Source organism: Piliocolobus tephrosceles, chromosome 4 (genome assembly GCF_002776525.5).
Source record: "Piliocolobus tephrosceles isolate RC106 chromosome 4, ASM277652v3, whole genome shotgun sequence".
Lineage (NCBI taxonomy): Eukaryota > Metazoa > Chordata > Mammalia > Primates > Cercopithecidae > Piliocolobus > Piliocolobus tephrosceles.
In genome coordinates, this window is record NC_045437.1 from 138853388 (window position 1) to 138880275 (window position 26888).

Consider the following 26888-nt stretch of genomic DNA (forward strand, 5'->3'; position numbering starts at 1 on the left):
AGAAAGAAAGAAAGAAAGAAAGAAAGAAAGAAAGAAAGAAAGAAAGAAAGAAAGAAAGAAGAAAAGAAAAGGAAGAAAAAAGACAAGACAAAGAAGAAATTCCACTCAGGCAACTCTTCCACACACTTGGGCTCACTGTCCCAGGTCCGGGTCTTGCAGCGCAGTCCTTCTCCAGTAACATCGATCCAGATATACATGGCCTGGACTTTCTCACCCTGAGGCAGGGACATGTACACATGCTTAAGGATTTTGTTTAAGTGGGAACGTGCTGAGGCGGTCATGGTGGAAGGCGTTCTGGGCGCCGAGCAGTCGGGCGAGCGGGTAAAGGTAGGCGGCGAGAGTGAAGTGAGGAGAGGAGAGGAGACCACCGTGCTGCTCACACACTCCACTCTTCTCCCATTCTCAGCTCTCCACAGCTAATATTTATTACAGCAACATATTCAGAAGATATGGCTAACTCATCAGGGGGAAAGAACATAGGCAGAGACTAGAGGAATCCATGTGCGGGCTTCCTTACTCTCCCCCTCCCATGAGGGGTCACACAGAATGCACTCTTACTCCAGCAACAACAATGCAGACACGTGTGTGCTATGTTTCTGCCCCAAAAGACAGAAAAACAGAAACTGTTAGCCAGGCATGGTGGCCCGCGCTTGTAATCCCAGCTAGTTGGGAGGCTGAGGTTGAAGAATCACTTGAACCCGAGAGGCGGAGGTTGAAGTGATCCAAGATCATGCCACTGTACTCCAGCCTGGGCAACAGAGTGAGATTCCATCTAAAAAAAGAAAGAAAGAAGGAAAGAAAAACAGAGTCTGCTCTATGCTCTAAGATTCATTAGAGGCTCAGTGTTCCATGTTTTAACTGGGGGCTGGTCATATCAGCACCCTCTGCCTAGCATGTGCCAAAATTCCAGACTCCCAAAAGGAAAGCTGATTGTTCAGCATGAACCAGATTGTACAATCTAGGCACAGTGAGCCAGCCTTATCAGTTAGGGAAAGTAGGAATACTCCCAAAATCCAAGTTCCCAGATGCCATCCAAGAGGCAACCTTGCAAGCAGGCCCTTCCTAAGATAGCAGTCTCAGGCCTGTTTTGTTAACCCTTTTCTGAACACACATCAATTTGATACTTATATTTCTAGTGTTAAACACCACATTTGGTGTTAACTCCTAAACCATATTCTGCTTCTTTCACTATCAACACTAGACACAGCATTCTGCTCCATTCACTATTAATGTCAGATACACATTCTGCTCCATTCACCCTTATGCTAGACACAGCACTCTGTTCCATTCACTTCTAACACCAGACACAGCATCTCACTTCATTCATTATTAACACCAGGCACTATTTTTCTTTCAGTCACCCTTACGATCAATACAACCTTCTGTTCGCTTCACTGTCAACACTAGATCTTGCATTCTGCTTAATTCACTACTTTTTTTTTTTTTTTTAAGATGAAGTCTCACTCTGTTGTCCAAGCTGGAGTGCAGTGGCATAATCTCAGCTCACTGCAACCTCCACCTCCCAGGTTCAAGCAATTCTCCCGCCTCAGCCTCCCGGGTAGCTGGGACTACAGGCATGCGCTGCCATGCCTGGCTAATGTTTGTATTTTTAGTAGAGATGGGGTTTCACTATGTTGGCCAGGCTGGTCTTGAACTCCTGACCTCGTGATCCACCCACCTTAGCCTCCCAAAGTGCTAGGATTACTTAATTCATTTCTAATGCTAAACATAATGTTCCATTTCACTTACTATTAATGCTAGACACCATATACTCCTACATTCACCCCTAGTTGAGGTACAACATTCTGTGCTTTTCACTGTTAATGATTGATGCTTCATTCTACTTCACTCTCTTTTAATGTTACATGCTGCATTCTACCACATTCACTACTATTGTTTGAGTCGCATTCTGTTCTACTCATTCAAAAATAGACATGATATTCTGCTCTACTATTAATGCCAGACACCACATTCTGCTTCCTTTAGCCTTCTGCTAGAAACAATGTTTTGCACCATTTCCAATTAATGCTGCTTAACATTCTGTTTTGACATAGAAAAGTTGAAAGAATATACAATAAACACCCTCACACCCTTTACCCAGGATCACCAGTCATCTTTTCCCACATACACTTTCTCAGTATAGGTAGACAGATGGATAAATAGATAGATAGGCAGGTAGGTAGGTAGATGCAATTTTTGCTGATTCAACAAAGACATGGCAATTCACCTCAAAATAAGGAAGAAGAATCACAATGACATTATCACATCTTTAAAAATTAACATTAATTCAATGGTTATTATTGAATTAGAAATAATTCAATTTGAAATAATTCAATAATGTCATCTAATACAGGACCTTTATTTAAATTCCCCCAGTTGTCAAAAAAGTCATCAGAAAATATGATGAGGGATCCAATCAAGGATCTAATTCATATTGCACACGGTTGCTCTATTTTGTCTCTTTTAACCTAGAACAGTCTCCTAGCTGTTTTTTGTTTTTCATGACACTGTTCCATTAACTTTTAATGTGAGACAACATTCTGTTTCATTTGCCATCAGCAGTAGACACCACACTCTCCTCTATTCACCCTTACAACAAAACTCGACAATATGCTCTCTCCAGCATTCACACTAGACCTCAAATTCTGCTACATTCACCACAAATGCTTGAATCCACATTCTCTGATCACTATTAACACCTGACAACACATTCTGCTGTGTGCTATTGTAACAGCAGACATAATGTTCTGCTTTCTTTTCCTTATGCTAGATTCAACATTCTGTTCCACTCACTATTAATAGTTGATGCCACATTCTTCTCTACTTATGGTTTACACTAGACTCAACATTCTGCTGCACTCGTGGTTAACAATATTTGGCTCCATATGTTATTAACACTCAATTCCACCTTCCTCTTCATTCATACTTTTTATTTATTTGCCTTTTTAAGTATTAGATTTAGTTCCTTTTAGTATATTCACAAAGTTGTACAACCCTATCTATACAACTGCCTATAGATAGTATCTAATTCCAGAACATTTTCATCACCCGGAAAGAAAATCCATACCCTCCAACAGTCATTCCTCATTCTCCACTCCCAAGAGCCTCTGGTAACGATAAATGGATACTTACTACCTGTAAAAACCTGCCTTTTCTGGGTGTCTCGTATAAATGTAATCATGCAATATGTGGCCTTTTATGATTGGCTTTTTTCATTTAGTGTTTCAAGGTTCATCCATGCTGTAGAATGCATCAGTACTTCATTCCTTTATATGGCTGAATAACATTCCATAGTTTAGAGATATCACATTTTGTTATCCATTCAGCAGTTAGGCATTTGGTTTATTTTCACTTTGGCTATTATAAATAATGCTGCTGTGAACATCTGTGTACAAGTTTTTGTGTGGACCTGTTTTTAATTCTCAAAGGTATATAACTAGAAGTGAAACTGTTGTGTCACATGTACGACATGCTTAACTTTTTGAGGAACTGCCAAACTGTTTTCCAAAGCAGCTATACCATTTTATGATCCCACCAGGGTTCCAATGTCTCCACATCTTCACAAACACATATTATTATCTGGTATTTTTTAACTGTAGCCATTTAGTGCATGTGAAATGGTATTGCATTGTGATTTTGATTTGCATTTTGCTAATGAATAATAATGCTGAGCATCATTTCATGTGCTTAGTGATCACTTCTATATCTTCTTTGGTGAAATGTCTGCATTTCTGCTCCACTCACTATTAAAATCTTTTGGTCACTTTTGTTATTTATCTTATTATTGAGTTGTAACAGTTCTTTATGTATTCTGGATTTTAGACCTTTGTTAGATATATGATTTGTGCATATTTTCTCTCATTCTATGTGCTGTGGTTTAGATTTTTGTCTCTTCCAAACCATATATTCAAATTTAATCCCTAACATTGGAGGTGGGTCCTAATGGAGGTGTTTGTGTCATAGGAGTGGATTCCTCATGAGTAGATTAATGCCTTCTTTCAGGGGTGAGTTCTCACTATATTCATTGTTAAAAAGAGCCTGGCCACAGGTAATACACCTATGTAACAAACCTGCATGTTCTGCACATGTATCCCAAAACTTAAAGTAAAATTAAAAAATAAATTAAAATTTTAAAAATGATTTTAAACAAGAGCTTGGCATCTCCCATCCACTTCTTACTTCCTCTCTCACCATGTGATCTCTGTACATGGCTTCCCTTCACTTTCTACCATGAGTGGAAGTAGCCTGAGGCCCTCACCAGATGCCCAATCTTGAACTTTTCCAGACATCAGAATTGTGAGCCAAATAAACCATTTTTTCTTTATAAATTATCCCATCTTAGATATTCTTTTGAAGTAACACAAAATGGACTAAGAATCTATGGGTTTTCTTTTCACTTGATTCATAGTATCATTTATGCACAAAGGTTTTTAATTTTGATATATTCTAATTTATCTCTTTTTTCTTTTGTTGCTTATGCTTTTGGTGTCTTTTTTTTTTTTTTTTTTTTTTTTTTTTTTTTTTTTTTTTTTTTTGTTTTTTTTTTTTTTTTTTTTTTTTTTTTTTTTTTTTTTTTTTTTTTTTGAGATGGAGTATTGCTCTGTCACCCTATCACCCAGGCTGGAGTGCAGTGACACAGTCGCTGCTCACTGTAACCTCTCCCTCCCAGGTGCAAGCGATTCTCCAGCCTCAGCCTCCCGAGTAGCTGAAATTATAGCCATGCACTACCACTCCTGGCTGATTTTTTTTATTTTTTTATTTTTTTTTTAGAGACAGAGTCTCACTCTATCTGTCGCCCAGGCTGGAGTACAGTGGCACGATCTTGGCTCACTGCAAGCTCCGCCTCCCAGGTTCATGCCATTCTCCTGCCTCAGTCTCCCAAGTAGCTGGGACTACAGGCACCCGCCACCACGCCCGGCTAATTTTTCTATTTTTAGTAAAGATGGGGTTTCACCGTGTTACGCAGGATGGTCTTGATCTCCTGACCTCATGATCTGGCCGCCTCGGCCTCCCAAAAGTGCTGGGGGATTACAGGCATGAGCCACCGCGCCCAGCCACAATGCCTGGCTAATGTTTATATTTTTAATAGAGATGGGATTTTGTCATGTTGGCCAGCTGGTCTCAAACTCCTGACCTCAAGCGATCTGCCTGTCTCAGCCTCCCAAAGTGCTGGCATTACAGGCATGAGTCACTGCTCTTGGCCTTGGTGTCATTTTTTAGAAACTATTGCCTAATCCAAGGTCATGAAGATTCATACCTATATTTTCTTCTAAGAGTTTCATACTTTAGCTCTTACGTTTAGGTCGTTGGCACATTTAGATTTATTTATATATGTGATGTGAAGGAAGAGGTCCAACCTCATTTTTTTTTTTTTTTTTTTTTTTTTTTTTGAGACATAGTCTCACTCTGTCACCCAGGCTAGAATGCAGTGGCATGATCTTGACTCACTGCAACCTCCACCTACTGGGTTCAAGCAATTCTTCTGCCTCAGCCCCCCGAGTAGCTGGGATTACAGGCATGTGCCGCCACACCTGGCTAAGTTTTGTGTTTTTACTAGAGATGGGGTTTCACCATGTTGGTCAGACTGGTCTCAAACTCCTGACCCCAGGTGATCCGCCTGCCTCGGTCTCCCAAAGTGCTAGGATTAAGGTGTGAGCCACCATGACCAGTCCAACTTCATTCTTTCACGTGTGAATATCCAGTTGTCTCAACACCGTTTTTTGAGAAGAGTATTCTTTTCCCTGTTGAATTGACACCCTTCTCAAAAAAATCAGTTGACCCATAAATGGACTGCCTTACTTCTGGACTCTCAATTCTATTCCATTGATCTATATGTCGGTCCTTTTTGTCAATACTACACTGTTTTGATTACAGTAGCTTTGGAGTAACTTTTAAAATCTGGAAGTGTGAGTCCTCCAACTTTGTTCTACTTTTTCAAGATTGTTTTGGCTACTCTCTGTCTTTGCATTTGCACACAAATATAAATTTTAGAAGCAGCTTGTCAATTTTTGAAATGAAAAAAATAGCTGGAGTTTTAATAAAGAATGCATTGAATCCATGAACTAATCAGGGGAGTATTGCCATCTTAACAATATTATGTCTTCCAATCCATCAACATGGGATTTCTTCCCATTTATTTAGGTCATCTTTAATTTCTTTCAAGAAAGATTTCTAGTTTTCAGTGTACAAGTCTTGAACCTATTTTGTTAAATTATATAACAGGTGTTGTACAGATATATTCTTTTAAGCTATATAAATTGTTTTTAAGTTTAATTTTTAAATTCTAGTCCATAGAAATACAATTGATTTTTGTATGTTCATCTTGTATCCAATAACTTTGCTGAACTCATTTATTAACTCTAAGTCTTTTATACATCCTTAGGATTTTCTTTATACAAGACCATGTGATGTACAAATAGAGATGGCTTTACTTTTTCCTTTCTCACCTAGATGTCATTTATTTCTTTTTCTCACCTAATTTCCCTGGCTAGATCTCCCAGTACAATGAAGAACAGAACTGGTAAGAACAGATATTCCTGTCTCATTCCTGATCTTACATAGAAAGCTTTCAATTTTTCACTATTAAGCATGAGGTTAGCTGTGGGTTTTACATAGATGCCCTTTACAGTTTGAGGAAGTTTTCAATTATTAATTTGTTGAGTATTTTTACCATGAAAGGTGTTGAATTTTGTCAAATCCTGTTTCTGCATCTATTTAGAGGATCATGTGATATTTTTCCTTTATTTTATTCATATGGTGACTGATTTTTGTATGTTCAACCAACACTGCATTCCTGGGATACATCCCACTCACTCATCATGTGTAATCCTTTCTCATATGTCACTGGATTTGGTTTGCTAGTGTTTTCTTGAGGTTTTTTTTTTTTTGTCTATATTCATAAGAAATATTGATATTTAGTTTTCTTTATTGTGATGTCTTTGGTTTTGTTGTCAGGGTAATAATACTAGCTTCTTAGAATGAGTTGGGAAATGTTCTATCCACTTCCACTTCTCTGAGAGAGTATAAGAAGGATTTGTGTTAATTCTTTAAGTGTTTGGTAGAATTAATGAAGGAAGCCATCTGGTCCTGGACAATTCTTTGTCGAATTTTTATTACTAATTTAATCTCCTTACATGTTATGTGTGTATTCAAATTTTCTTTTTCTTTTTTAAGATGTAGTTTTGCTGTTGTCACCCAGGCTGGAGTGCAGTGGCACGATCTTGGCTCACGGCAACCTCTGCCTCCTGGGTTCAAGCAATTCTCCTGCCTCAGCCTCCCAAGTAGCTAGGTTTACAGGTGCATGCCACCATGGTTGGCTAATTTTTGTATTTTTAGTAGAGATGGGGTTTCGCCATGTTGGCCAGGCTGGTCTCAAACTCCTGACCTCAGGTGATCCACCCATCTTGGCCTCCCAAAGTGCTGGGATTACAGGCAAGAGCCACCACCCCTGGCCTCTATTTATTTTTGAGTCAGTGTCTTTTTTTTAGGAATTTGACCACCTCATTTAGCTTATCAAATTTATTGGCATACAGTTGTTCAAAGTATTCCCTTATAATCCTTTTTATTTCTGTAAAGTCAATGATAATGTCCCCTCTTTCACTCTTTATTTTAGTAATTTGATTCTTCTCTCATTTTTTTCTTGAACGGTATAGTTAGAAGTTATTCAATTTTGCTAATATTTTCGAAGAATCAAGATTTGGTTTCACTGATTTTCTCTATTATTTTTCTACTATTTTACTTATTACCATTCTAATCTTTATTATTTTCTTCCTTCTGCTTGCTTTGACTTTAGTTTGCCCTCCTAGTTTCTTAAGGTGCAAAGTTAGGTATTGATTTGGGACCTTTCCTCTCTTTAAAACAGGTGTTTACAGCTATACACTTCCCTCTAAAAATGATTTTAGCTGCATCTTATTAGTTTTGGTATGTTGTGTTTTTAGTTCGTCTCAGAGTATTCCTTAATTTATGTTTTATTTATTCTTTGATGCATTAATTCATTTTTGTGAGTTTTCCAACTTACTTTTGGTTATTTATTTCTAATATTTCATTGAAATCAGAAAACATATTTGGTATGATTTCAACTATTTTAAGTCTGAGACTTGTTCTATGCATAATATATGGTTTATGCTGAAAATACTCCATGTGCACTTCAGAAGAATGTATATTCTTCTGTTATTGGGTGGAGTATTCTATAGGTGTTTCTTAGTTGGTTTACAGTGTCATTTAAATTTTTCATTTCCTTGGCGATCTTCTAATTGTTCTATTCATTATAAAAAGCAGGGTTTTGAAGACTCCAAATATGATTGTTGAATTATCTATTTATCGCTTCAATTCAGGCAGTTTTGCTTCATACATTTTGGGACTCTGTTGTTAGATGCATAGATGTTTATAATTGTTATATTTCTCGATGGATTGACTGTCTTATTATCAAACGCTCTTCATCTCTTAATAACAATTTTGTTTTCCTAAAGATTGGTTTGTTTGTGGGTTTTTTTTTTTTCTGATGTTGGTATAATCACCTACAGGCCTCTTTTGGTTAGTGTTTACATGGTACATTTTTTTCCATTCTTCTACTTTTATCCTAGTTGTGTCTTTGAATCTAAAGTGTGTCTTTTATAGACAGTATGTAGTTGCATTTTATTTTTTAATCGAGTCTGACAATGTCTTTCAATTAGTTTGTCTAGCCTATTTCCACTTAATTTAATTAATGTAATAAAAAATGCAATTTGGTATCATTTACATCTGCCATTGTGTTGTTTTCTATATATATCTTGTCTTTTTGTGTCTTTGTTCCTCCGTTACTGCCTTTTTGCATTAAATATGTATTTTTGTGAGTGCAGTTGCTCATGCCTATAATCCCAGCACTTTGGGAAGCTCAGGCAGGTAGGTTGCTTGAGTTCAGGAGTCCAAGACCAGCCTGGCCAACATAGTGAAACCCTGCCTTTACAAAAGATACTTTTAAAAAAATAGCTGGATGGAATGGTATACAGCTGTAGTCCTAGCTACTTAGGAGGCTGAAGTGGCAGGATTGCTTGAACCTTGGAAATTGAGGCTGCAGTGAGACATGCTTGCAACACTGCACTCCAGCCTGGGTAACAAAGCAAGACCCTGTCTCAAAAAACAAACAAACAAACAAAAAACACTATTTTCTAGTGTGTCATCTTAATTCCCTGGTCATTTCTTTTACTATTTTTTTTTTTTTTTTTTTTTTTTTTAGTTATTTTTTTCATGATTGCCCTGGGGATTACAATTTCATCTTATTTCAGAAACATCTAATTCAGATTATTAATACTAACTTAATCACAACAGTGTCTTAGTTTACTTGGACTGCTAAAACAAATGCCACAGATTTGGTGGTTTAAACAATAAAAATTTATTTTTCATAGTTCTAAAACCTGGGAAGTCCAAAATCAAGGTAGCAGCTAATTCAGTTGCTGGTGAAGGTTCTCTTTCAGGTTTGCTGATGACCACTTTCTTGCTTTGTCCTAGCATGGTAGAGAAAGAGTTCTAGTATCTCTTCCTCCCTAATTCCTACTGAATTAAGGCCCCACCTATAAGATCTCACCCTAAAGATCTCACCTCTAAGATCTAACCCTAACCCTAGCCCTAACTCTAACCTAATCACTTCCTTATAGGCCCTGTCTCCAAATACCGTCATATTGGGGGTAAGGATGTCAACATAGGAATTTTAGGGGCACACATATATTCAGTTCATAACAGTACACAAAAAACTTTGCTCCTATATAGCTCTCTTTACACTGCTATTATCATACAAATTACATCTTCATTATATGTTGATTAAGGCCAGGCGCGGTGGCTCAAGCCTGTAATCCCAGCACTTTGGGAGGCCGAGACGGGTAGATCACGAGGTCAGGAGATGGAGACCATCCTGGCTAACACGGTGAAACCCCGTCTCTACTAAAAATACAAAAAAAACTAGCCCGGCGAGGTGGCGGGCGCCTGTAGTCCCAGCTGCTCCGGAGGCTGAGGCAGGAGAATGGCGTAAATCCGGGAGGCGGAACTTGCAGTGAGCTGAGATCCGGCCACCGCACTCCAGCCCGGGTGACAGAGCAAGACTCCGCCCCCCCCTCAAAAAATATATATATGTTGATTAATACAGGTTTATAATCATTGCTTTACTCAGTTGTCCTTTAAATCAGATAGGAGAAAAAAGTTACAAACAAAAACTACATTTTTTCATATTGTCTTGAATATTTACCTATGCAGTTACCTTTACTAATACTCCTTATTTCTTCATAGGAATTTGAGTTATTGTCTAGCATCCTTTTATTTCAGCCTAAAGGACGTCCTTTAGTATTTCTTGTAGGACAGATCTGCTAATGGAAGTATTTCAGCTTTTGTTTACCTAAAAATATATTTTTCATTTTTAAGGGATACAGAATTCTTGAGAAAAATTGGCAGTCTTTTCCTTTCAGCACTTTGAAAATGTTATCCCACTGTCTTCTGTACCCCATGGTGTTAATGAGAATACAACTGCTAATCAAGAATCCCTTGTACAAAAGAAGTTGCTTCTCTTTTGCTGTTTTAAGATTCTGCCTTTGCAGGAGAATTTCTTGAACCTGGGAGGTGGAGATTGCAGTGAGAAGAGATCTAGCCATTGCACTCTAGCTTGGGTGACAGAGCAAGACTCCATCTGGAAAAAAAAAAAAAAAAGATTCTGACCTTGTCTTCTGACATTTTGATTAGGATGTGTCTAGGTGTGGAGCTCTTTAAGTTTATCTTACTTGGAGTTCCCTGTGCTTCTTAGATGTATGGATTACTATTTTTCAACAAATTTGATAAGTTTTCAGGCACTATTTTTTAAAATATTCTTTCTCTTTCTGTCTCCACTGCAGATTCCTATTAAACATTATGTTGGTGCATTACATGGTTTCCCACAGGTTTCTGGGGCTGTTTATTTTTCTTCATTCTGTTCCTCAGACCATATAATCTAAAATTCACTGATTCTTCTTTAAGTGTCCTGATTCTTCTGTCTTCTTAAATCTACTGTTGATTCCATCTCATGAAGTTTTCATTTCAGTTATTTTACTTTTCAACTCCAGAATTTCTATTTCATCATTTCTTTTCTTGAGATGGACTCTCGCTCTGTTGCCCAGGTTAGAGTGTGGTGATACGATCTCAGCTCACTGCAACCTCTGCCTCCTGTGTTCAAGCAATTCTCCACTCTCGGCCTCCCGAGTAAGCTGGGATTACAGGCAATCACCACCATGCCTGGATAATTTTTGTATTTTTAGTAGAGATGAGGTTTCACCATATTGGCCGGGCTGGTCTCAAACTCCTGACCTGAGGTGATACACCCGCCTCAGCCTCGCAAAGTGCTGGGATTACAGGCTATCATTTCTCTTTACTAATATGCTATAATTTGTGAGACACTGCTCTCATATTTTCCTTTAGCTGTTTAGACATAGTTTCCTTTAGTTTGTTGAACATACTTAAAATAACTGATTTAAAGTCTTTGTCTACTAAGTCCAGCATCTGGGCTTCCTCAGGGTCAGCTTCTTTTGACTACTTTTCTCCCTATGTATGAGTCATACTTTCCCCTTTTTTGCATGTCTTAGAATTTTTGTTAAAACTGGACTTTTTTTTTTTTAACTTTAAGTTCTGGGATACATGTGCAGAACATGCAGGTTTGTTACATAGGTATACATATGTCATGGTGGTTTGCAGCACCCATCAACCCATCATCTACGTTAGGTATTTCTCCTAATGCTATCCCTCCACTAGCACCCCACCACCCAATAGGCCCTGGTGTGTGATGTTCCCTGCCCTGTGTCCATGTATTCTCACTGTTGAACTCCCACTTGTAAGTGAGAACATGCAGTGTTTGGTTTTCTGTTCTTGTGTTAGTTTGTTGAGAATAATGGTTTCCAGTTTCATCCATGTCCCTGCAAGGACATGAACTCATCCTTTTTATGGCTGCATCATATTCCATAGTGTATATGTGACACATTTTCTTTATCCAGTCTATCACTGATGGACATTTGGGTTGGCTCCAAGGCTTTGCTATTGTGAACAGTACTGCAATAAACATACGTGTTCATGTGTCTTTATAGTAGAATGATTTATAATCCTTTGGTTATATACCCAATCATGGGATTGTTGGTCAAATACTAGTTCTAGATCCTGGAGGAATTGCCACACAGTCTTCCACAACGGTTGAACTAATTTACATTCTCACCAACAGTGTAAAAGCATTTCTATTTCTCTACATCCTCTCCAGCATCCGTTATTTCCTGACTTTTTAATGATAGCCATTCTAACTGGTGTGACATGGTATCTCACTGTGGTTTTGATTTGCATTTCCCTAATGACCAGTGATGATGAGCTTTTTTTCATATGTTTGTTGATCATATAAATGTCTTCTTTTGAGAAATGTCTGTTCATATCCTTCACCCACTTTTTGATGTGGCTTTTTCTTATAAATTTGTTTAAGTTCTTTATAGATTCTGGATATTAGCACTTTGTCAGATGGAAAGATTGCAAAAATTTTCTCCCATTCTGTAGGTTGCCTGTTCACTCTGATGATAGTTTTTGTTGTTGTTATTGTGTGTGTTTTTTGTGTGTTTTTTGTTTTGTTTTGTTTTGGTTTGGTTTTTTTGCTGTGCAGAAGCTCTTTAGTTTAATTAGATCCCACTTGTCAATTTTGGCTTTTGTTGCCATTGCTTTTGGTGCTTTAGTCATGAAGTCTTTGCTCAGGCGTATGTCCTGAATGGTATTGCCTAGGTTTTCTTCTAGGGATTTTATGGTTTTAGGTCTTACATTTAAGTCCTCAATCCATTTAATTTTTGTATAAGGTGTAAGGAAGGGGTGCAGTTTCAGTTTTCTGCATATGGCTAGCCAATTTTCCCAACACCATTTATTAAATAGGGACTCCTTTCCCCATTGCTTGTTTTTGTCAAGATCAGATGGTTGTAGATATACGGCGTTATTTCTGAAGCCTCTGTTCTGTTCCATTGGTGTATATATCAGTTTTGGTACCAGTACCATGCTGTTTTGGTTACTGTAGCCTTGTAGTATAGCTTGAAGTCAGGTAGTGTGATGCCTTCAGCTTTGTTCTTTTTGCTTAAGATTGTCTTGGCTATGCAGGCTCTTTTTTGGTTACATATGAAATTTGAAGTAGTTTTTTTCTACTTCTGTGAAGAAAGTCAGTGGTAGCTTGATAGGGGTAGCACTGAATCTATAAATTACTTTGGGAAGTATAGCCATTTTCACAATATTGATTCTTCCTATCCATGAGCATGGAATGTTCTTCCATTTGTTTGTGTCCTCTCTTATTTCCTTGAGCAGTGGTGTGTAGTTCTCCTTGAAGAGTTCCTTCACATCCCTTTTAAGTTTATTCCTAAGTATTTTATTCATTTTGTAGCAGTTGTGAATGGGAGTTCACTCATTATTTGGGTCTCTGTTTGTCTATTATTGGTGTATAGGAATACTTGTGGTTTTTGCACATTGATTTTGTATCCTGAGACTTTGCTGAAGTTGCTTATCAGCTTAAAGAGATTTGGGGCTGAGACGATGGGGTTTTCTAAATATACAATCATGTCATCTGCAAACAGAAATAATTTGACTTCCTCTCTTCCTATTTGAATACACTTTATTTCTTTCTCTTGCCTGACTGCCCTGACCAGCACTTCTAACACTATGTTGAATAGGAGTGGTGAGAGAGGGCATCCTTGTCTTGTGCCGGCTTTCCAGGGGAATGCTTCCAGCTTTTGCCCATTCCGTATGATATTGGCTGTAGCTTTGTCATAAGTAGCTCTTATTATTTTGAGATGCATTCCATCAATACCCAGTTGATTGAGAGTTTTTAGCATGAAGGGGCGTTGAATTTTATCGAAGGCTTTTTCTACATCTGTTGAGCTAATCATGGTTTTTTGTCATTGGTTCTGTTTTTGTGATGGATTATGTTTATTGATTTGCATATGTTGAACCAGCCTTGCATCCCAGGGATGAAGCTGAATTGATGGTCATGGATAAGCTTTTTGATGTGCTGCTGGATTTGGTTTGCCAGTATTTTATCGAGGATTTTCGCATCAATGTTCATCAGGGATATTGGCCTGAAAATCTCTTTTTTTGTTGTGTCTCTGCCAGGTTTTGGTATCAGGATGATGTTGACCTCGTAAAATGAGTTTTGGTATCAAGATGATGCTGGCTTCATAAAATGAGTTAGGGAGGTGTCCTTCCTTTTCTATTGTTTGGTATAGTTTCAGATGAATGGCACCAGCTCCTCTTTGTGCCTCTGGTAGAATTTGGCTGTGAATCCGCCTGGTCCTGGGCTTTTTATGGTTGGTAGGCTATTAATTACTGTCTCAATTTCAGAACTTGTTATCGGCCTGTTCCAGGATTCAACTTCTTCCTGGTTTAGCCTTGAGAGGGTGTATGTGTCCAGGAATTTATCCATTTCTTCTAGATCTTCTAGTTTTTTCCATACAGGTGTTTATAATATTCTCTAATGGTAGTTTGTATTTCTGTGGGATCAGTGGTGATATCCCCTTTACCGTTTTTATTGTGTCTATTTCCTTCTTCTCTCTTATAGCAGTCTGGCTAGCAGTCTATATATTTTCTTAATCTTCAAAAAGCCAGACCCTGGCTTCATTGATTTTTTTGAAGGGTTTTTCATGTCTCTATCTCCTTCAGTTCTGCTCTGGTCTTAGCTACTTGTCTTCTGTTAGCTTTTGAATTTGTTTGCTCTTATTTTTCTAGTTCTTCTAATTCTGATGTTAGGGTGTCGATTTTAGATCTTTTCTGCTTTCTTCTGTGGGCATTTAGTGCTATAAATTTTCCTCTAAACACTGCTTTAGATGTGTCCCAGAGATTCTGGTATGTTGTGTCTTTGTTCTCATTGCTTTCAAATAAATTATTTATTTCTGCCTTAATTTTGTTATTTACCCAGTAGTTATTCAGGAGCAGGTTGTTTAGTTTCCATGGAATTGTGTTGTTTTGAGTGAATTTCTTAATCCCAAGTTCCAGTTTGATTGCACTGTGGTCTAAGAGACTGTTTGTTATGATTCCCATTATTTTGCATTTGCTGAGGAATGTTTTACTTCCAATTATATGGTCAATTTTAGAATAAGTGTGATGTGTTGCTGAGAAGAACGTATATTTTGTTGATTTTGGGTGGAGAGTTCTGTAGATTTCTATTAGGTCTGCTTGGTCCAGAGCTGAGTTCACGTCCTGAATATCCTTGTTAATTTCTGTCTCGTTGATCTGTCTAATATTGACAGTGGGGTGCTAAAGTCTCCCACTATTATTGTTTGGGAGTCTATGTCTCTTTGTAGGTCTCTAAGAACTTGCCTTATGAATCTGGGTCTGTATGGGGTGCATATATATTTAGGATAGTTAGCTCTTCTTGTGGCATTGATCCCTTTACCATTATGTAATGCCCTTCTTTGTCTTTTTTGATCTTTGTTGGTTTAAAGTCTGTTATATCAGAAACTAGGATTGCAACCCCTGCTTTTTTTTTTTTCTTTCCATTTCCTTGGTAAATATCCCTCCATCCCGCCAGACACGATTGCTCATGCCTGTAATCCCAGCACTTTCGGAGGCAGAGGCAGGTGGATCACCTGAGGTCAGGAGTTTGAGACCAGCCTGACCAACATGAAGAAACCCCATCTCTACTAAAAATACAAAATTAGCCATGCATGGTGGTGCATGCCTGTAATCCCAGTTACTTGGGAGGCTGAGGCAGGAGAATGGCTTGAACCCAGGAGGCGGAGGATGTGGTGAGCTGAGATCATGCCATTGCACTCCACCTTGGGCAACAAGAGCAAAACTCTGTCTCAATAAAAAATATATATATTATACATACACACACACACACACACACACACACATACATTCCTCCATACCTTTATTTTGAGCCTATGTGTGAGTTTGCACGTGAGACTGGTCTTCTAAATACAGCACACTGATGAGTCTTGACTCTTTATCCAATTTGCCAGTCTGTGTCTTTTAACTGGGGCATTTAGCCTGTTTACATTTAAGATTAACATTGTTATGTGTGAATTTGATCCTGTCATTATGATGCTAGCTGGTTATTGTGCCCGTTAGTTGATGTGGTTTCTTCATAGTGTCAATGGTCTGTACAATTTGGTATGTTTTTGCAGTGGCTGGTACCAGTTGTTCCTTTCCATGTTTAGTGCTTCCTTCAGGAGCTCTTGTAAGACAGGCCTGGTGGAGACGAAATCTCTCAGCATTTGCTTGTCTGTAAAGGATTTTAGTTATCCTTTGTTTATGAAGCTCTCCTTTGCTTATGAAGCTTAGTTTGGCTGGATATGAAATTCTGGGTTGAAAATTTTTTTCTTTAAGATTGTTGAATATTGGCCCCCAGTCTCTTCTGGCTTATAGGGTTTCTGCCAAGAGATCTGCTGTTAGCCTGATGGGCTTCCCTTTGTAGGTAACCCAACCTTTCCTTCTGGCTGCCCCTAACATTTTTTCCTTCATTTCAACCTTTGTGAGTCTGACAATTATGTGTTTTGGGGTTGCTCTTCTCAAGGAGTATCTTTGTGGCGTTCTCTGTATTTCCTGAATTTGAATGTTGGCCTGTCTTGCTAGGTTGGGGAATTTCTCCTGGATATCCTGAAGAGTGTTTTCCAACTTGGTTCCATTCTCCCCGTCACTTTCAGGTACACCAATTGAACGTAGGTTTGGTCTTTTCACATAGTCCCATATTTCTTGGAGGTTTTCTTTGTTCCTTTTCATTCTTTTTTCTCTAATCTTGTCTTCATGCTTTGTTTCACTAAATTGATCTTCAATCTCTGATATCCTTTCTTCCACTTGATCAATTCAGCTATTGATACTTGTGTATGCTTCATGACGTTCTCATGCTGTGTTTTTCAGTTCCATCAGGTCATTTATGTTCTTCTCTAAACTTGTTATTCCAGTTAGCAATTCTTCTAACCTCTTTTCAAGGTTCTTAGCTTCCTTGTCTTGTATTAGAACATGCTCCTTTCGCTCAGAGGAATTTGTTATTCTCCACCTTCTGAAGCCTACTTCTGTGACTTTGTTGAACTCGTTCTCTGTCCAGTTTTGTTCCCTTGCTGGCAAGGAGTTGTGATCCTTTGGAGGAGAAAAGGCATTCCAGTTTTTGGAATTTTCAGCCTTTTTGTGCTGGTTTTTCCTTTTCTTCATGGATTTATCTACCTTCGGTCTTTGATGCTGGTGACCTTCAGATGGGATTTCTGTATGGCTGTCCTTATTGTTGATTTTGATGCTATTCCTTTCTGTTTGTTAGTTTTCCTTCTAACAGTCAGGCCCCTCAGCTGCAGGTCTGCTGGAGTTTGCTGGAGGTCCACTCCAGACCCTGTTTTCCTGGTTATCACCAGGGGACACTGCAGAACAGCAAAGATTGCTGCCTGTTCCTTCCTCTGGAAGCTTCATCCCAGAGGGGCACCTGCCAGATGCCAGCTGAAGCTCTCCTCTATGAGGTGTCTTTCCACCCCTGCTGGGAGGTGTTTCTCTGTCAGGAGGCATGGGGGTCAGGGACCCACTTGAGGAGGCAGTCTGTCCCTTAGCAGAGCTCGAGTGCTGTGCTGGGAGATCCACTACTCTCTTCAGAACTGGCAGGCAGGAACGTTTAAGTCTGCTGAAGCTGCTCCCACAGCCGCCCCTTCCCCCAGGTGCTCTGTCCCAGGGAGATGGTAGTTTTATCTATAAGCTCCTGACTGGGGCTGCTCCTTTTCTTTCAGAGATGCCCTGCCCAGAGAGGAGGGATCTAGAGAGGCAGCCTGGCTAGAGGCTTTGCTGAGCTGTGGTGTGCTCCACCCAGTATGAACTTCCCGACAGCTTTGTTTACACTGTGAGGGGAAAACCACCTACTCAATCCTCAGTAATGGTGGACACTCCTCCCCTCACCAAGCTCAAGGGTTCCAGGTCGACTTCAGACTGCTGTGCTGGCAGCAAGAATTTCAAGCCAGTGGATCTTAGCTTGCTGGGCTCCGTGGGGATGGGATCTGCTGAGCTAAACCACTTGGCTCGCTGGCTTCAGCCCCCTTTCCAGGGGAGTGAATGGTTCTGTCTTGCTGGGGTTCCAGGTGCCACTTGGATACGAAAAAAACTCCCGCAGCTAGCTCGGTGTCTGTCCAAATGGCCACCCAGTTTTGTGCTTGAAAACCAGGGCCCTGGTGGCATAGGCACCCAAGGGAATCTCCTTGTCTGCAGGTTGCAAAGACCCTGGGAAAAAGAGTAGTATCTGGGGCCAGAGTGCACCATCCCTCACGACACAGTCCCTCAAGGCTTTCCTTGGCTAGGGGAGGGAGATCCCCAACCCCTTGCGCTTTCTGGGTGAGGTGACACCCCACTCTGCTTCGGCTCACCTTCTGTGGGCTGCACCCACTGTCTAACCAGTTCCAGTGAGATAAGCTGGGTACCTCAGTTGGAAATGCAGAAATCACCCGCCTTCTGCATTGATCTTGCTGGGAGCTGCAGACCAGAGCTGTTCCTATTTGGCCATCTTGCCAGCCAAGTTTAGACATTTTAATAATATAATGCGGCAACTCTGAAAATCCAATTCTCCCCTCTCTTCAGGATTTGTTGCTGTTGCTATTCAGTAACTTTTCTGAACTAATTCCATAAAGTTTGTATTATTTTTGTAGGACCACTGAAGTCTCTGCTCAGTTAGGTTGGTAGTCAGTTAAAAATCAGACAAAGGTTTCTTAAATGGCTGGAATCTGTAAGTCTCCTAGCCTTCGCCAAGGGGCTCTCTATCTTAAACATTCTGCAAGGCAGTTTACAACTTTGACTCAGGCTGCACTTCCTGCTTGCTCAGACTATCAAGGTTAGCCAAAGGTGAGTGCCTAGAGCCATCTCAGGTCTTCCCGGGAATGCACACAGCTCTAAGCTTGCACATAGTTTCCCAAGAATATGTCAGAGCTTTCCAAAGCCCCCTATAAACATCTCATTACCCAGCTTTTCCTTTTCAGCTTTTTGATTAATTTATTATTTTGCCCCAACTGCCTCAGGTAGCAATTACTATTGATTGCTTTTGATAAATGCCCTCAAAGAAAAGGTTGTTCACACGGGGACAGCTCCAAATCAGGTCAAATAAAGACAGCCTTATGAGTGGCATCTTTCAGGGAACCATGAGGTATGTCAAATGATGATAATTCTCTGGGAATGAGGCATTGAAGAAGCTCCAACTGTGTTCTGCTCCATCCAATGGCTTCCAGACAGCTGCTGGTTTTCAAAGCTACCATGGAGCTGGATAGATTAGGATAGGAATAGGGCAAAACACCACAAAGTTCCAAGGGAAATGAAAATACATGTCAGTGCAGAAACTTGTACTTGGTTGTTTATAGCAGCATTACTCACGGTAGCTAAAAGGTAGAAAACTTAAATATCCATTAACTGATTAACGGATAAACAAAATGTTGTATATCCATAAAACAGGGTATTATTCAGCCATAAAAAGGAATGAAATACTGATACATGTTACAATGTGAATGAACCTTGAAAATATTATGCTAAGTGAAAGAGGCCGATCATAAAAGGCCACATATTGTATTATTTCATTCATATAAGATATGGATTAGTGGTTGTTTATGGCTAGGGGAATAGAGAGGTGATAGCTAAAAGGTAACAGATTTATTTTTGAGGTAATGAAAACTTTCTAAAATTGACTGATGATGATGGTTGCACACATGTGTGAATATTCTAAAAATCGTTAAACTGTACACTTTAAATGTGAGAACTGTATGGTATGTGAATTATATCTCAATAACACTTTTAAACAATGCCACAAAACTTGCTGTTCTTATTAAGATTCAGCTGATTTTCTTGAATAAATGTTGACAGGACTGATATAAGCCTTTGGTAATTAGTGGAGGTCTGAAAAGTTGGCACTGACAATTTTTTTCCAGTGTTCTCATTAATTTTTTGGAGGAATTTTCAGGTCCTTACAATGTCATTTTTGCTGACAGCCTTCATTCACTTTTAATGCTCAGTACAACAGTTTGTTCCGATCACCCTTAAACAAAACACAGCATTCTGTTCTAAGTGATAATGCTAAATATACCACTGTCCTCTCTTTAGTACTCTCATAGGTACCATAATCTATTGACCCCAATATTCTTTCCAGTCTGTTTGATGCATTTCTCTTCTGTTTTCCTCTCTACCTCCACCCTAATAACCTAGCTGAGGAGCAGACAGCAGTGGGTGATGTGGGGAATTACCGAAGAGCTTAATGTTTTACACTCCTCTGCTCTCACCTCCCTGTTTCTCCTCCACCCCTACTCTAGGTGTCCTATGTGAAAGCCATTGACATTTGGATGGCAGTTTGCCTGCTCTTTGTGTTCTCAGCCCTACTAGAATATGCTGCCGTTAACTTTGTGTCTCGGCAACATAAAGAGCTGCTCCGATTCAGGAGGAAGCGGAGACATCACAAGGTAGGCCTTTGGGTCACTGCCTAAGGAGGGATAGCTGGTAGTGAACAAAAGATTTCTAAGCAGTCTTGTCTTGTGTTATTTGTTTCAATGGTCCACCCTTCTCAATGTGCAAGGCAGGTTAGAAATAGGAATTAAAGACCTAGAGGTCTCAGCTTTTCCTCCCATAAACAATGTCCTAGAGTTTGGTCTATAGGCAGTCACTCTTCGAATCTAACAGTAACACTACAGAAATTATCAAGTTATACCTAAAGGCAGAACTAATTAATTAGAAGCTGATGGGGTCAAGAAAATAACTAACTATAAACCTAAAAGATTGGGAGATGTCCGTTGGCTTTTTTCTGCAAGCCTGCATTGTTTTAATAAGCTTGATTCCAGAAGACAATTGCACCACAAAAGGTAAGATCTTAAAGTAGGATGCCCAGGTTCAGGCCTTTGCTTCCTGCCTCCAGGAAAGAGGAAAGAGGCAACAAGCAAGATCTCCGCCAGAGTGGGTTCTCATATGAGGGATTGAAAAAAGGAATATTTGACAGGGCACCTCTGAAAAGTTACCAACCTCTGTTCACAAGGTTGTGCACTGACCAAAGAATGCTAATGGGGAGCATGCAGCCTGCTGGAGCAAACTGCTCCATACCCTGGGTCCATAACTAGTAACCCAGAAGATCCAACCACCCTGGCTTTTTCCTTAGTTCTTCAAACATACACACAGGACTTTTAATATCTTGTTCTCTTTCCCTGTACTGCTCTTCCAGTACACTGTGTGTCCTAGCAAATGCCATGTTCTAATTGAACTCAATTTCTAAACTTCTAAAAATGTATTCTGATTTAAAAGCATAAATTCAATGATGTGATTTTTTAAAGCCAATCTCTTCCACCAAATCGCAAGCACCATAAAAGCAGAGACCGTGTTTGTTTTTGCTCCATGCTCTATCTCTGGTGCCTAACACAATGCCTAACATACAGTGAGCATGCAATAAGTATTTGTTAAACAAATGAACAAAAGGATAAACAAACGATTAGGTTGATGCAAAAATAATTGCAGTTTTGGCCATTAAAAGCAATAAAGAAGAAGCCTCCAGACAGAGTCTGAAGTTTTTCCAGTGACAGATTAGGGCAACCAGGGACCCACACACTATGACCTGTCATAGTGTTTCAGGTCACAGCACGTACCTGCAATGTGCCAGGTCCCACAAGCTTTAGACTGACCTATTTAAAATCATTGTCTATTAGTCAGTAAAGCTCAAAAATAAAATAAAACAAAACAAAATAGTTGCCTGCCCAAGCGCAATGTGCTGTGACAAAGGACCCTGCCTCTTAGTTTTCTTTAGTATGTGACTTCGAGCTAGCCTATTCTTGGGCCCAGGTTCTCCATGTGCAAAGTGCATATAAAGGGAAACTGTGGTGAGAATTAAATCAGGGGATGCCAAAGTAGCTTTAAGTTTTGTTCCTGCCACACAAGTGCCAAGGATTAAAATGATTACATATACACACATTTCCATCAGTATGTTTCTTAAACATCAGCAATCTGATTCAATTAACTTCTGGCAGTTTACCACAGGGAGGAGGCCGACATTCCAAGACAGAAGACGTCCATGGGAATTAAGATATCACCATCCTTCTAAACTACATTAAGGAGGAAATTGTATTGGGTTCAGCAAGCCAAATAGAACTTCTTAAATGACTCCTAGTTTTAGTTACTCTATATTGTCCATTTAATACCTAGCCTCTGATGCTTAAAAAAAAAAAAAAAAGTCTAATTAAGAACCTGGCACGATGGCTTGTGCCTATAATCCCAACTATTAGGAAAGCTGAGGTGAGAGGATTGCTTTAGTCCAGGAGTTCCAAACCAATGTGGGCAACATAGTGACTTTGTCAAAAAAAAAAAGAGAGAGAGAGAGAAAGAAAAGAAAAGAAAGGAAAGGAAAGAAAAGAAAGAAAAGAAAAGAAAGAGAAAAAAGAAAGAACGAAAGAAAGAAACTGACCAAACATAACTATCTCTGGGATTTTATTTTTCCTTTTCTCCCCCCGCCCCCATAGACTAGCTGCTTTTTGTAATTTTGTCTGCTAGAGACAGTTGTTAAAAACACTAATTTGAAAAGACCATGTCCAAGATATTTTACTAGCACCAGCCCTTTTGATTGGGCACTGCACAGCTCCAGTAGATGCTGTTTGCATGGATTAAAATGAGAATGGAGCCTCCTAAAGATATATAGTATGGTGGGCCTATGGTACTTTCAAAGGCTGCTTAGACCTTCCCCAAATATCTACCAGTTTGACACACTAGAAGAAAACAAACACTATCTCTCTGGCCAGATAAAGTGTGAATAAGGCCACTAGCTAGATTTGATCAGATTCTCCTGCTCAGTTCCTTCCTGGAAGATACCTCAGCAATCACCCCATCCACTCCTTCCATGCAACTGATGAGGGAGACCCACAATAGCAAGGCCAAGTCGCCAGTATCATGAGGCACTGCTGGCAAAGGCAGGAGAGGTGCTGAAAAACCCGAGACTCTCCTCCAAACATTAACCATACCACCATGAGTTCTCATCTGTTCATCAGTGTGTCCATCCTGAAGCAGATAAAAATGGCCCTGCATTTACTAGATCTTAAATAAAAACTAAGCCTCATCCCAAGGCAGAGGTCAAAAACTAGTAACCAGAAGGCCAAATTTGGTGTGCAAATATCTTTACTATGGCCTGGAATATTTTCAAAATCTGGACTAAGGGGTCAGCATTTAAAAATCACACTTCTGGCTTCACTAGAAAAAAATCACAGCATCCAGCCACACTGGATATGCTTCCCATAAGGTACTGGTGCACTGGAACTGCCTTTAGGTAGGGAATGCATTTTCCAGTTAATACCATCCCTTCTAACCAGGGACATTTTTCAGCCCCAACTCACTTTACCACTCACGTCTCCTGCCTGCCTCCTTGTATGCATTTGAATTAACGTAATCTCATTCATAAGGGCTCTTAAGTTGGCCCAAATATCAGAAATTACAATGATACAGAATTAAGCTCACTATAAAGAAGAGTTTCCTTTAGAGTAAGCTGCTCTGGAAGTGATTTGTACACTAGAGGTGTACAAATTTCTTCTGCAGAAACCTCTCCTTAACAGGAAGTTTGCAGACAGGATTTTAAGTCCCAGATGGTGAGTGGAGAAGAATTAGCTACATGCCTGAATTTCTCAGAGCCTGTGATCTTGGCCAGCTTTCCCAACTCCCACCATCTTCCCATGTTGCCTCATTTATTGTGCAGAAAGCATCTGGTTCTCGAATTCTCTGGCCGGCCTCCTTAGGCAAATTATTAGGAAACCATATCTGTGAGCACCAAACTCAGCAGGCATACTACTAGCAACCTCCCTGAGTTCCAGAGTACACTACCAGATTTCCCCTGCTCCGGCTCCAAGCAGCTCTAGATGCAGTTGGGCATGCATTTCCTGCCACCTGCTGGTTCCAATACGAATAGCAAGCCTTTTACCAGTCATTCCTAGGAAATTTTTCTCCCAGACACAGAATGAAATTGATAATCCTCTAGCTAGATGGGGCCTTCAATCCAAACCTCTACTCCTTCCATTCCCATGTTTAACAGATGAAAGGCAAAGAATAATTCACCCAAAGCAGCATAAAAAGTTAATTTGGTGCTTCCCCCTACCTAACTAGGTCCCAGTTTAAAATAAAAAATAAAATAAAACAAAACAACACCCCAGCTCCACCAAGGGGAGATTTTCATTGAAATGCAATAGTGGCAGACTTAGACCCCCTTCTAAGTACTAGGTCCAGCAATTTGGCCAGCTCCTCCCAGCTCCTCTCCTTGGCCCTGGCATTGAATCTTCTACTGTTGCCCTATTCATAGACAAGTACTTACTGAACACCTGTTTGCCAGGCACTGTATGTAGCATATCCTCTTCCTCCTCACTTCTGCAATGGTGTTGGACAAGATTCATTCATTTTCCAAGGATTTTTTAAGCATTTACCATATGTCTCAAACCCTTCTGGTGCTAAAAATACAAGTCCATTTAAACAAACAACAACAAAAAAGGAAGCTAAAGCTGGTTAAGATATACAAGTAAACATTTGCTCAACAAACATATACCAAATTTTGAGCTTATGAACCAGGGACTATGTTCATATGTTCAGTGTTGAGAGTGCAGTGAACATAACAGACTTTGCCTCTACTTTCATGGAGCTTATAATCTAATAAGAGACAGATGTTAATGAAGAAATTACCATACAATGTGATAAGAGCTTTAAAAAAAGACAGAAATATGTACAGAGCGCTTATAGAGCACACAGCAGGAACGGCTGGCCTATACTTGGGAGCTCAGAGAAGGCTTCTGAGGAAAAATTAGGTGAAAGAGGAGTTGGAGCCAAGAGGTGGGGTTGAGAGTGTGTTCCAGGCAGGGAGAACAACTTGCACAAAGGCAAGAAAGGAACTCAATAAAAGAACCATGACATTTTCAAATATAAGGAAATACTTCAGTGACTAAAGACACCAGATAGAAATGGCACAAGATGAGACTAGAAAAGCAGGCAGGGTCCAGGTTCTTAGGCCTTGTTTATTGTGTTCAGGATTTTAATTAACCTGAAGTCAGTGGCAGCCTATTAAAAGGTTCTAAGCAAAAGATGACCAAGATCTGTGTTGTAACGACTCAGATGGGTTGGGTGGTGGGGGCAGATTGGAGGCTGTTGCAATGGTGGGCTGGACACAGTGGCTCACACCTGTAATCCCAGAACTTTGGGAAGCCGAGGCAGGAGGATCTCTTGAGGCCAGGAGTTCAAGACCAGACTGGGTAACACAGCGAGACCCCCATCTCTACAAACAAAATAAAACAAAACAAACAAACCGGAAGGTGGCCTGTCCTACAGTAGAGATGGAGAGGTACCAGTGGATCCTATACTGAGTTTCTTGTTCTCTGTCGGCCAGGTCCTGCACGGGAACAAGCAGAAGATGGTGTTCCTTTCCTTAAAGCGTTATCTAGGTGGGCAATGTGAGCTGATAAAACTTCCTAGTGCCAACATTGAATCAACAGCTCAGTTGAGACCAAAACATTAGACTCTCAGTTCCTCCTCAGAGCTCACACGCAAAGATAACAAAGCTGGACATGAGGAGAGCAGACAATAGGGCCTCCATGATTCAGACCAGGGCAAGACCACCAAGACCTGGGAAAGGGATGAACTAGAAGGATCAGGGCAGCAGGCGTTTTGGTAGTGAACATAAGGAAGGGACATGAGAATGCACAAGAGAAAATGTACAAACAAAGCTGGAGGGGTGCAAAGTATCTGGTGGGGGAGAAGGAAGGCCTAGAAAGGTAAGTTGGAGCCAAATGATGTAAGGTCTTGAAAGAAAACTTAGTAAAAATCCAGAGGTCTATCTGAAGTTACAACTGCCAGGGATGTGGGAACGTGGAGGCAGGAAGAAGCTGTGGCTTCCCTGGCTTCTAGAATGGAAGTGAGGCCCAGAGCTCCTGCTCCATCCTGGCCCATAGCCATCCCTCTTACCACCCACTCCTGGGAGCTATTAATTGGGGAATGGGATGGGGAAGAGGGCAAGGAAGCAACAGAGGCAAAGCAGGGGATCTCTCCAAATTGTCCTCCGAATTTCTAAGTAAAACCCAGTACAACCTTGAATATGTTCTCAATTATAACCTCTGATGGTCAAAAGAAACTTGTGGAGTAGTTGGGAGAATCTTATCCCCCAGGTAGAAGAAAAAATGAAATAAAAATTCCCGAGACTCACAGAAGGAAATTACTTGCCTATGGTCATACAGCCAGCAATTTATACAGCTGGGACTTGAACACAGGTCTCCAGACTCTGAACCACATTCTTATCCCCTGTTTTGCACCTGTTTCAGCAGGCAAGTGGCGCCCCTCTATAAGGCAGAACTCCCCAGCCAGCCAAAAAGCCTCCAAAAACCTAGAGTGATGCAGTCTGGAAAGCAGGGAGAACCAGATGGGCATGGCCTGGCCCCCAAAGGAGTGCCTTGCAGGGAGGGTGCCTAGCCCCTGTCTTATTTTAAGTAGAGCCCCATGTTGAATCTATTCCAGGAGGATGAAGCTGGAGAAGGCCGCTTTAACTTCTCTGCCTATGGGATGGGCCCAGCCTGTCTGCAGGCCAAGGATGGCATCTCAGTCAAGGGCGCCAACAACAATAACACCACCAACCCCCCTCCTGCACCATCTAAGTCCCCAGAGGAGATGCGAAAACTCTTCATCCAGAGGGCCAAGAAGATCGACAAAATATCCCGCATTGGCTTCCCCATGGCCTTTCTCATTTTCAACATGTTCTACTGGATCATCTACAAGATTGTCCGTAGAGAGGACGTCCACAACCAGTGAAGGGTCTGAAAGGTTGGGGGAGACTGGGAGAGGGGAACGTGGGAATAGCACAGGAATCTGAGAGACTAAGGAAGAGAAGGGGAAGACAGGGAGGGGACACACTTACACAACTCTCTCTACAATATGTGCAATAGCAAAATGCAGTGATGCATGAATTT

The 26888-nt window shown here is 40.3% G+C and overlaps 1 protein-coding gene and 1 pseudogene across 3 annotated transcripts in view; one reads left to right on the forward strand and one right to left on the reverse strand.

The window, feature by feature from the left end:
• LOC111552672 overlaps positions 1-281 on the reverse strand; it is a 1784-nt pseudogene extending 1503 nt beyond the window's left edge.
• GLRA1 (glycine receptor alpha 1) overlaps positions 1-26888 on the forward strand; it is a 101208-nt gene extending 74320 nt beyond the window's left edge. For 2 of the 3 annotated variants that reach the window (XM_023227054.3, XM_023227055.3), the window contains 2 exons: positions 20250-20396; positions 26440-26888. In XM_023227054.3, coding sequence (XP_023082822.1) covers positions 20250-20396; positions 26440-26730 — 438 coding nt within the window. In that variant the 3' untranslated portion in view covers positions 26731-26888. Of the gene's footprint in view, positions 1-20249; positions 20397-26415 lie in introns of all 3 variants that reach the window. The other variant, XM_023227053.3, reaches the window with a different exon arrangement.